Source organism: Podarcis erhardii, assembly GCF_964252035.2.
Source record: "Podarcis erhardii genome assembly, chromosome: 7".
NCBI classification, from domain to species: Eukaryota; Metazoa; Chordata; class Lepidosauria; order Squamata; family Lacertidae; genus Podarcis; species Podarcis erhardii.
Genome location: NC_138511.1, coordinates 5,346,629 through 5,358,428, shown reverse-complemented (window position 1 = coordinate 5,358,428; position 11,800 = coordinate 5,346,629). Strand labels below are relative to the sequence as shown.

The 11,800-nt window shown below is 46.9% G+C and overlaps 1 protein-coding gene across 1 annotated transcript; it reads right to left on the bottom strand.

Annotated features, from left to right (window-relative positions):
• Positions 1-4,201: 4,201 nt before the first annotated feature.
• On the bottom strand, positions 4,202-11,359 carry LOC309345482 (UPF0561 protein C2orf68 homolog). The gene is made up of 4 exons (XM_081868572.1): positions 11,203-11,359; positions 9,850-9,965; positions 9,446-9,597; positions 4,202-5,343 (listed from the first exon to the last, which is right to left on the bottom strand). The coding sequence occupies exons 1-4, from the start codon at positions 11,322-11,324 to the stop codon at positions 5,221-5,223; spliced, it is 513 nt and encodes a 170-aa protein (XP_081724698.1). The 5' UTR covers positions 11,325-11,359; the 3' UTR covers positions 4,202-5,220.
• Positions 11,360-11,800: the final 441 nt, after the last annotated feature.

Below are 11,800 nucleotides of genomic sequence, written 5' to 3'. Positions count from 1 at the left end.
TTCATCAGTATGTAGATGATACCGAGTTCTAAGGTAAAGGGACCCCCTGACTGTTAGGTCCAGTTGTGGCCGACTCTGGGGTTGCGGCGCTCATCTCGCTTTACTGGCTGAGGGAGCCGGCGTACAGCTTCCAAGTCATGTGGCCAGCATGACTAAGCCACTTCTGGCGAATCAGAGCAGCACACGGAAAAGGCGTTTACCTCCCTGCCAGAGCAGTACCTATTTATCTACTTGCACTTTGAAGTGCTATCGAACTGCTAGGTTGGCAGGAGCTGGGACCGAGCAACGGGAGCTCACCCCGTTGTGGGGATTCAAACTGCTGACCTTCTGATTGGTAAGCCCTAGGCTCTTTGGTTTAGACCACAGTTCTTTTTTAAATCAGAACCAGGGTAGTGAAGGTCTTGTGCGAGTGTCTGGAGGCAATTGGAGGATGGATGGCTGCTAACAGATTGAGGTTGAATCCTGACAAGACAGAAGTACTGTACTTGGAGGACAGGGGGCGGGCTGGTGTGGAGGACTCCCTGATCCTGAATGGGCTGTGTTACTGAAGGACCAGGTGCGCAGCCTGGGAGTCATTTTGGACTCACAGCTGTCCATGGAGGCGCAGGTCAAATTTGTGTCCAAGGCAGGTGTCTACCAGCTCCATCTGGTACGAAGGCTGAGACCCCTACCTGCCTGCAGAGTGTCTCTCCAGAGTGGTGCATGCTCTGGTTATCTCCCGCTTGGACTACTGCAATGCGCTCTACGTGGGGCTACCTTTGAAGGTGACCCGGAAACTACAACTAATCCAGAATGTGGCAGCTAGACTGGTGACTGGGAGTGGCCGCCAAGACCACATAACACCAGTCTTGAAAGACCTACATTGGCTCCCAGTACGTTTCCGAGCACAATTCAAAGTGTTGGTGCTGACCTTTAAAGCCCTAAACAGCCTCAGTCCTGTATACCTGAAAGAGCGTCTCCACCCTCATTGTTCAGCCCAGACACTAAGGTCCAACACCAGGGGCCTTCTGGAGGTTCCCTCGCTGTGAGAAGTGAGGTTACAGGGAACCAGGCAGAGGGCCTTCGTGGTAGTGGCACCCGCCCTGTGGAACACCCTCCCACCAGATGTCAAGGCAATAAGCAGCTACCTTACTCTTACAAGGCATCTGAAGGCAGCCGTGTTTAGGGAAGTCTTTAATGTTTAATGCTGTGCAGTGGTACCTTGGGTTACAGACGCTTCAGGTTACGCATTTTCGGGTCGCACACCACGCCGAACCCAGAAGCGCTGGAACGGGTTACTTCCGGGTTTCAGCACTTGCGCATGCAAAGTGCTAAATTGCGCTTTGCGCATGCACAGAAGCGCAGAGTTGCGACCTGCGCATGCGCATACACGGCGCTGCAGGTTGTGAATATGCCTCCTGCACGGATCACGTTCGCTGTATTCCACTGTATTATGTTCTTAATATTTGGTTGGGAGCCGCCCAGAGTGGCTGGGGGAATCCAGCCAGATGGGTGGGGTATAAATAATAACAACAACAAGAACAACAACAACAACAACAACAATAATAATTGCTATGAAACTCACACGAAATAAATACATTCTTATCTGGTGCTGACCTTTACATGTTGTAGGGTAAAAGACTTATGGGAAATGATTTATAATGAATTAAAGAAAATGTTTAAAAATACATTTTTTAAAAAAACCAGAAGCCTGCCTTTTAGGTTTAATGCGGGAAGTGCCAAGAGAAGATAAAAGACTTTTTATGTATGCAATGGCGGTGGCAAGAATGTTATTAACCCAAAGATTGAAAGAAGCATTACCAACAAAGGAAGAATGGCAGACAAAATTGATGGCCTATGCAGAAATGGCGAAACTGACAGGGAAGATCAGAAACCAAGATGACCAAATATTTGTAGAGTGTGGAGTAAATTTGTAGTTTATTTTAAAAACACAATTTAAACAGTTAAAATCATTGGCAGCATTATAATGACATTTGTAATGTGAAATTGATTGTGATAAATTAGGAATACATACTAATAGTTGGGAAAAGCGTAAGATGCAAAAAATTAATTTTTAAAATTTAAGAACCCATGGGAGGGAGAGAAGTCAGAAGGTTCAGAGAACCTTGTTATTGGATATATGTGTGAGAGATAAGATGTATAAAATTGGAAACTAATAAAAAATCATTAAAAAAAATATATGTGTTGGTGCTGACTTTTAAAGCCCTAAACGGCCTCCGCCCAGTATGCCTGAAGGAGCATCTCCACCCCCATCATTGAGCCCAGACACTGAGGTCCAGCTCCGAGGGCCTCCTGGCGGTTCCCTCACTGCGGGAAGCGAAGTTATAGGGAACAAGGCTGAGGGCCTTCTTGGTAGTGGCACCCGCCCTGTGGAAACAAGCAACTATCTGACTTTTAGAAGGCACTGAAGGCAGCCCTGTTTAGGGAAGTTTTAAATGTCTGATGTTTTATTATAATTTTAATTTCACTCATTAATACACAGTGGATTTTCCATGGTCAGCATTTGATGTTTGGAATCCATTATTATTGGAAATTGGACTTGGTTGTCAGTAGTTCCTCATTCATATTAAAGTGTGTGTGGGGGGTGTTGTATGTTCACTAGGCATTCAGACACCTCTTTATTGTCAACAAATTTTCCATGGTGGTTTCTGACTAGGCAGAAACCAGATCCCTTTTGGGTTCCCCTTGGCAAGGCCTGCATCATACGAGGTCAGTGTAACATGGAGCAGGGACATCTGGGTGGCTGCCCGTTCTGCTCTGCATTGCTAGGGGTTGGCCTTGTACGATACAGGACTTGCCAAGGGGAAGCCGAAAGGGATCTGGTTTCTGCCTAGTCAGAAACCACCATGGAAAGTTTGCCAATATCTAAAGGTGTCCAAACGCTTAGTGAACATACAACACCCACCCCACCCCGCTTTCATATGAATGAGGAACTAGTGGCAACCAAGTCCAGTTTCCAATAATAATGTGGTGGAGGCAGGGATGGTGTCTCCAGTTCCCTGACATGCTGTGTGCTTCCCCACAACAGGAGGTTATCAAAGAGGAGCCGCTGGCATCGCTCTCAGTCTTACACCAAGCGATGGAAACCATAATCCGCATGACTTAAGTACGGGGAGGTACTTCTAGTCTCCCTACAGCTTGTCACTGCCCCACCTATTCCTGGCACCTCCCATTCACCAGGCACTATTCCAGTCCTCTGCATCTCAGCGAGTAGGAAAAAAAAGAGAGGGGCAGGGCTTCCCCCAAAGCTGTAGTTTGTTAAGCGTGCTAATAGTTGTTGGGAGACCACCCCCTAATTCTCCTCCCAGGGCTACAATTCCCAGAGCTCCTGGAAAAGGAGGATTGTCTGCTAAACCACTCCTGGGACTTAAATACATTAGTCAAATTATGATGTTTTAAATGCATTTTAACAGTGTGGCACCAGATGGTGTTGCAGAGCTGAAATTGCAACTCAGTGATATACGTTATATGTAGGGCTGTCTCTGAAAACAGTTCAGACACTTCAGCTGGTGCAGAATTTGGCAGCCAGGTTGCTCACCGGGGCAAGACGGTTTGAACATCTTACACTGATCCTGGCCTGACTGCGCCTGCTGCCAATTAGTTTCTGGATCCAAGAGGAAGTCTCAGGTCCAGTTGCTCACCTTGCCCGAATTGGTGCAGCGCCAGCCTACCAGGGTTCAGCCAGCAGGGTAGATGATACAAATATTACAGACGTAAGCTCCGAGATTCAAAGAGCAAAGAGAAAGTCAACAAATATCTGAACTTGTTTCTGAGGCATTTGCTTCTCATCTACCCTGCTGGTCACTGCCTGAACCCTGGTGGGCTGGCACTGCACCAATTCAGGCAAGACAAGCGGCTGGGCCTGAGTCTTGGCCTCCAAGTCCAGTTTCCAATAATAATGGATTGCAAACACCAAATGTTGACTATGGAAAATCCACTGAGTATTCATGAGAGTGAAATTCCATTATTACCCCCTCTCTGCTGTGTGTTTGTGTGCCTCCACCTCAATTTTATAAAATCCCTTCTCCTTTTAGAACTAGCTACTAGGCTAGATGAACAAGTAGCCTGCACTGGCAGAAATAAGCTTCCGGTGTTTCTATAGGCAGCTAAATCTCAAAGCAGATTTATGGAGGATGCTGTAAACTAGATACTGCATTATATTTGAAATATAAAAGGAGACAAAGAATTGCATCAGGAAACATAGGCAGACAGAAATATATTTTCCTTCCAGAGGAAGGGTCATGGGAGGATCAAAGCCCTTAGAACAAACTCCAGGATTCTGTTCTTAGCTGCAGCAAAGGACTAATGCGAAACAGCAAGTTGCATGCGTTTATTAACAATCATGTGGCGTGTTTTTCAGAAGATTTGTTGATGAAAAGAGCACTGCACAACATCCCGCCAAATGTTGGATGAAACCCAGTCAATTGCCCATATCCTAACAACATAAATGAAAGCTAAAAGTCAACCTATGCAGCCCTATTTTGAGGGGAACGAGTCTACAGGCAGAAAAAATACGCTGTAGAAAGGACATGTCTAAGTCTGAACAAATACCTTCTGTATAATGCAGCACAAGGACCAGCAGCCCTCCAGTGCTCTTGGAAGACTGACTGGCCAGTCCCACCCGAGAAATGGTGGGTCAAATCACAATCACCCTAAGGCATTCCAGTTGTAAAGCTGTTTATGTCTCCTGCCCAGACAAATTGCAGGGAACTAGTAAGTGCTCACCCAAATGCTACGACATGGGTTCAAGCACTTTTCACCCACAGAAAGATTATTGAGCAACAATATGAAATGTCCCCCTTGGTCTGTATTCACCTAATACCTAGAGATACAACAGCCAGCAGTTTGGCTAATCCCAAGAGAGGCGAGACAGAAGGTTTGGTCATGAGCCAATTGCCCAGGGCTATAAAGGAGACGTCTGACCAAGTTTCAACTGGTCTGCTTCTTTCTGTGTAGGTCTCCAAGAGAACGCAAGCTGTTCGCAAAAGAGATTCTCCTACTGCTCCTCCAAATCACTCATCCACGGCGCAGTGTCTCAGCTGTGTCTCAGGAGGAGGAAGCTACAATGGCCAGTCCCACCTTGTGCCAGGGTTCAGCTAATTCCCTGCCCCTCTTAAAGGCTTCAAACCAACAGCTATGGGACATGTCCCACTGGCTCCTTCCCAGAAAGTGTTTCCCAGGTAAGCATTAGCAAACAGCACAGGCCTCCAGACGAGTCCCTCAGCGCTTCACCCGCCGCTTCTCCAGCTCCTTCTGCACCCGCTGCCTCAGGGCCTCGCGCATAGCTGGTTCCAGCTGGTTCTGAGCACTGACCTTCTCGGCTACCTCATCAGGGTCATTGTCCTATGTGAAAGAATGAAAGGCCCCATTAAAATGGCAGGTTCAAAACATCTACATTACCATGTGCAGGGAATGGGAAACCACTAGGGAGATTTCCGAAAGCAAAACCCTTTGCACTCCACCCCGTGGCTGAAAAGCCTGTAAGCTACAGCTGCCATATGTCCGGATTTTGCTGGACATTACCAGGATTTGAAAGGCGGAATTGATGTCTGGGGGGTGTTTCCGAAAGGTGGCACTTTGTCCTGGATCTTAAGCAAGTCAATCGAAAAATCACGTTTTTTGGCATTTTAGGGTTTTCCTTCAAAAAAGGTCAGTAATTTTGGTGGTTTCACAAAAAGAAGCCCAACAATTTTGGGGTGTCCTGGTTTTATGTAAGCGAGCCAGCTTTCTAAGTACTGTTGATTTTGTAAGCTTTCCCAGGCAGGTGAACAGGTTTCTGCCATATACATCCACTTTCTATGGTTTTGAAACTTCTCTTCCATTGTTGTTTTTAACTGCTTTGGAACTATTTTTACCTGTTTTTATCATATTTCATAAATCACCTTTGGATATATGTGGAAGGTTGTCAATACATAATAACTACAGGCATGCCTCCATTTACACAAGTTCTAGTTGTGCGCAACCGCACAGACACACAGTGCTGGGAAAGAAATAGAATCATACCAGAAAATGGCGGAAGAGAGCTGGAGAGTCCTCATGACTCATGAGGAAACCCTCCTCAGACCTGAAGAGGACACTGCGGTGGAAGAAGCCCCAAACAGGCCTGGGGTGCAGAGGGGCTTTATTTAGGCTGCTCGGCTTCCCTGCCTAACAGCTGATGTGTGGGGTAGTGCAGCTGCTGCTACAGGCATTTAAAGTCTTTATAGAGGCTTCTCCCTATGTTGTGCCATTTCACCTACATGCACAGGGACCCGGAATGTAGCCCCATGTAAAAGGAGGGATGCCTGTACTCTTGAGTGAAATGAATGCATTTCCTGGGTGACTTGCAAACTTCTGTTTGAAGTGCACTATTTTGGCCTAACCTAGTGCTAAGCTTCTGCATGGCAATCTATTTTTAGTAACTTGTAACTGTAGTTTATTTTCGTAAATGGGATTAACATATTTACTGAACTTGTATTACCGTATTTTTCGCCCTATAGGGAAAATCTGTGTGTGTCCTATGGGGCGAATACAGGCTTTCGCTGACCGTATTTTTCGCCCTATAGGACGCACTTTTTCCCCTCCAAAAATGAAGGGGAAATCTGTGTGTGTCCTATGGGGCGAATACAGGCTTTCGCTGAAGCTTGGAGAGCGAGAGGGGTCGGTGCGCACCGACCCCACTCGCTCTCCAGGCTTCAGGAAGCTATCGGCAAGCCTGGGGAGCCCGCGGGAGTTCCCGCGGGGCTCCCTAGGCTGTGGATAGCAGCCTACCGCCCGGCGCGCCCTGAAGCAGAGCACCCCTCACGCAGGGCAGACATCCGCAGTGTGGGGATAGCAGCCTGCCGCCCTGCGCGCGGGCACCCTGAAGCAGAGCGCCCCTCGCCGGGCAGATATCTGCAGCCTGAGGAGCCCTGCGGGAGTTCCCGCAGGGCTCCCTAGGCTGCGGATAGCAGCCTGCTGAACGGCGCGCGGGGCGCCCTGAAGCAGAGCGCCCCATGCTTCGGGCAGACATCGGCCAGCCCCACAAGCTCGGGGGACAGCGGGGAGGCGCAGCACCGCCATCCCGTTGTTCCCCGACCTGGTTTGGTTTCCCCGACCTGGTTTTGGCGGGAAATAAAGAAAAAGAAATTCCTTTATTCCCCCCCCAAAAAAAAACTAGGTGCGTCCTATGGGAGGGAGCGTCCTATGGGACGAAAAATACGGTAAGTTATATTTTTTTTTTCATTTAAGAAAAGAAGAATAAAATGATGGTTCTACACAGCAGTTAATATATAACTATATTCTGCACAAAAATCCCACAATCTCAAAACCAAGATCTTAAGATATATATTTTTAGGCTCAGAAGCAAGTTCCTTTTGGTCCTTGAAAGTGTGCTTAAGACTGTAGCTTTCAATTAGCAAAAGTCTTTTCATGCAGTACCATTTAAAATGGGTCCTACTTCTCTCAGTGTTACTGGAATCAACTCCCCATTTCCTCCATTACTGAGACCCATCCTTTAAACAGTAATTTCATTGGCGCCATCGCCGAATGGCGGGCTCCCTCCGAGCTCCGGAGGGAGCCTGCTCGGCAGGGGCTGGGTTCTACCGCGCCGGCGACGCGGGGACCCTCAAAAACCATGGGCGCTGAAACCCATGGGCATGGTGACTCGGCGGGCACCGTTTGCGCCCCCCCGACCTGCGAAGGAGCCTTTTTAAAGGCTGCGGAGCGGGTGCCGGGGGGGGTGTGGTGCTATGAGTCCTCCGCTTCCCCTACCGAGCGAAGCCGCATGCCATTCAGCGGAGAGCGCTGACTTCTTCTATTGAAAATTTGGATCAAAAAGAACAACCCGTGAGTAATTGGAAACTGGACTTAAAAAGGAAAAAAAAAAAAAATTAAATTCGGAGCGAGCGGGGGAGGTGCAAAAAGGAAGTCAGTCTCCCCCCGGTTGTAGAGGATCTAAAGCAAAGGATTTGACAACTAAGATCGAGTGCTACCATATTTTGATAAAGTTACTAACTTCACGATGGAAAATTATAAGATTGGGCTGGAGGAGAAAAGTAGAATGTGAGCTAAAAGGCAACCCCCCCCCCCCCGGGAGCCGGGAGCGATTCGCGAGAGTGCCGGGAGAGGAGCAAAAGAGGCTTTGACAGCTGTCAAAGGAGCTGTCAAAGCTGAAGAATAAAAAGAGAACTTTGTTACGAGGACTTTGCCGGTTATATTCGTTACAAATTGGATATTAACTGTTTAAAATAAGGAATAACAAGTTACTTTGACTGTTGGGTGTGATCTGGAAGGAAACTGAGTTACTATAATCCCTCTAGAGGGGCTGTGGGACACTACAAGTATTGCTGGTATGGAATTTGAATAGGACTTTTTAATCTCCTGGGAAACTGCAGAAATGGAATACTATTTTGTCTACAGAGGTCTCTACACTAAAGGAGACAATAGATTTATCTATTGAAGAAGGGAAGGGACTTGACGTAAAGTTTGGTTCCTGAATAACAAAGCCTCTGTAGAGGATTTAGAAGCTTTTGGAATTAGAACATTTTTGCAGGGGAGCAGGAAATGAAACTAGAGGAAACTGAGGAGAGAGAATAACAAGAACAACATGAACAATAAGAATTGGACAAAGTTGGAAGTGGGAACATTTGGGACATCCAGATTTGAAAGGCCTAAAGAAACAAGATTGGAGTTTTTGCTCTTAAATATAGAGATCTGGATGGAAAAAATGGACCTTTTTGAGACAGAGTTCTTCCAAGATTGGACGTTCGAAATTAAAGATGACCAAAAAGGCGGCAAAGACTTTTAAAAAGACGGCAAAGTGGACTTGTGAAGGATTTTGGACTAGATGCGGGATCTCCAGGATGACAGCAGGCATTGATGGACATTGGGGAACGCAACCGGGAAAGGGGGGGGAATTTGGAATCCAAAGGGTGTTAAACTATACTTTATTCTTTTTTCTTTCCTTTTTTATTTTAATCTGTTCAGCATATTAAAGAGGGGAACTCGTGGAAGGGAGCGGGGTCGATTTTAGGGGATGGAAAAACATTGTTAACATTGGGTTAATCATAATAAGTTTAAAATTTGGGGTAAGAACTTGCTGAATCTACTTGAAGGAATTGGAATACAAAAGGGGGTGGGGCGGGGAAGTCCTGAAAGGATATTAATGAAAATAAGGTTATAAAATGGATGTTTTATTTTTCTTTTTTCTTTTTTCTGTTATATTTGAAAATGTTCAATAAATATTATATATATATATATATATATAAATAAACAGTAATTTCATTTTTTTTCCAGATAAGACAATCCTTCAGTTTACTCTTTCTTACATTTTATTTTGTGTTTTAGCAGTAAAAATGCAATGAAATTATTAAGATGAAGAACAAAGGACAAAACTATGGATCTGAAGGAAGAGGCCAGGCAGCAGACATGATGGCGATGCAAAAGGAAACCCAGGTTTGCCCCAGCATGGCACCCAGTCACATACCTGGTGTACAACAATGGAAGTGATCTTTCCACTGTCAGCCTCATATTCCAGGCAGAAGAGAGCTGGTCCAGAAGAGAGCTGGTCTGGTTCTGTACTGGAGCTGCTTTCACTGGATCCCTCATACTCCAGGCCAGATATGGTTTCAGCTCTACCTGAAAAGCAAAGAGGAAATGGCAAGGGAGGCAGCTGTGTGTCTTGCTGTTTGGTATCCACATATAAAATGTGGTCCCAGGAAAAGGTATTCACATCTTGGCCCCATCCTATTTAAATAAAAGCTTCAGCAGAACCTTCAAAGGGCCCTGTTCTTTGAAGCACGGAGTATGGAGTCCTGACATCTCCCTTTACCAGAGTAATTGTTACAACAACAGAAACATGGGAAGATGGATAGTTGATAGTTCACTCACTTCTCCGGCAGGGGTGATAGACCTGCTGATCTGGTTTCTTGGGCCTGGCTGGGGCTGGTGTATGCCTCTTCTTGACCTTTTCCTTAGCTTCCTTCATCTCCTTATCATAGTCATCCCTGGAGAAGAAGTGGGAAGTCTTTTCATAGGACACTTTTGAGGGTTGAAGAAATACACAATTGCTGGGAAGAAATCTCATGTGGTACTCCAGACCTGTCAAATAGTCCCATCTCCTCACCAATAAACCCTTTAAAACAATTTCCATTAATATTTTTATTGCTAAAATGTCAGCTTCATTTATACCCAACCCAAGTTTGGCCAAAACTTTGTTCCCTTTGAGCGCAATCCTGCAAACAGTTATAAAAGGAATTAACTTGTCAGTTGATACATTTTGTTTTTACAATAATCGATTAAGGTTTTGCAAGATAAGCACCATCTTTCCCTCCACTGGCTATGAACACCCAAAAGAACCCTATAGGACACATGTTCAGAGACCAGTCCAAGTGATTTCAATAAACTTACTCAAGAGTCTCAGATAAATGTTTTCAGAAATGAAACCAGCATTTTTGTTTTTACTATTTAATAGCTGTGTAATTCTCTGCATGTGTAGTTAGTAGTAAAGCCCACTGCATTCCACAGGACTCGCAACACAATCCTTACCATGTCTACTCAGAAGCAAGTACTATGCAATTCAATGGGGTTTACTCCCAGGTAAGTGGGAGCAGGCTTGCTGCCTTATTCCCTCGGATTTCTAAGTAAGATTTCTAAGTAGGATTGCGGTGATAGTACTGGACTGGATTTCAGTCGTGCTTTTTGTATGCAGTCGGTTCCATTGTTTTAGCAACAGCAAAAACTGCAAATGAAGACCAGTGACTTATATTCCATACATACCTAGAGAAATCAACATAATATTTCACTTTGATTTTGAGAAAATACTGACCTACCTAACAGGGCTGGCATAAGTTACTGAAATACCACCTGGAAAACGGAATGGTCACCAAAAACGGAATTATTCAGGCTGGTGTTATTTCTCACACACTGCAATAGTTAACAATAAAAAGAAGGGCGATGCAGCGCAACCCAAGAAGGGTCTGGTCCTCCTCGCGCCCCACATAAGAGCCGCCTTGGCCATGAACTCACCCAAACACCTACTCCCGGGGTGGGGCGGGGGGGGGCGGGGGGGGACAGTGGCCTACTTTACGGGGTGGTGGGGAGCATCCAAACAAGGCGGGCCTCCCCAGCGAGGTCTCTTTGCCGTCGCTTTCCTGGTGCTGCCGTTCCTTCGCCCCCAAAGAAGGGAGCAGCAGCAAAGCCCTCCTGGAAGTGGGGCGGGCCAGGGCTCGGACGCGCGGGTACCTGGCGATCTGGTTGCGGCGGATGTGCCGCACGAAGCCGTGGCTCATGTCCAGGCGCCCTCCCGGCCGGCAGCCGCCCCAGGCCGGGCTCTCCCGCGCTGCCCGCCGCCCCGCCGAGTCCATCGAAGCCTCCGGAAGCCTCCGCCGCCGCCGCGCCGCCCGGCCCCAGGGAGGCCTCCGCCAGGCCCGGCGCCGCCCTCTCCGCTGCTTGGGAGCGGGGTGGGAGGAGCCCCCGAGCCGGGCGGCCCGAGCCCCGCTTGCCCGGCCCTCGGGGCAGGGGCCCGCCCGCCTCCAGCAGCCGCGAAGCCAGCGGGTCGCGCGCGAACTCTTCCCCTCCGGGCCGCACTTTCAGGACAGAAAGTGGCTTCTTGCGGCACAGCGAATTTTCTTAGGGGTAAGAAAGACATTGGACACAACAGCTAGCGATGCTGGATTGACAAAAGTATCCACTTCATGCTCTTGCTCTCAGTTTGAAAAGATTATACATACTGTGCAAATAATAATATTAATAATATTATTATTATTAATAATAATAATAATAGATACTTTTTTATTATTATCTGAAGCTCAACATCAATAAAACAAAGATCATGGCCACT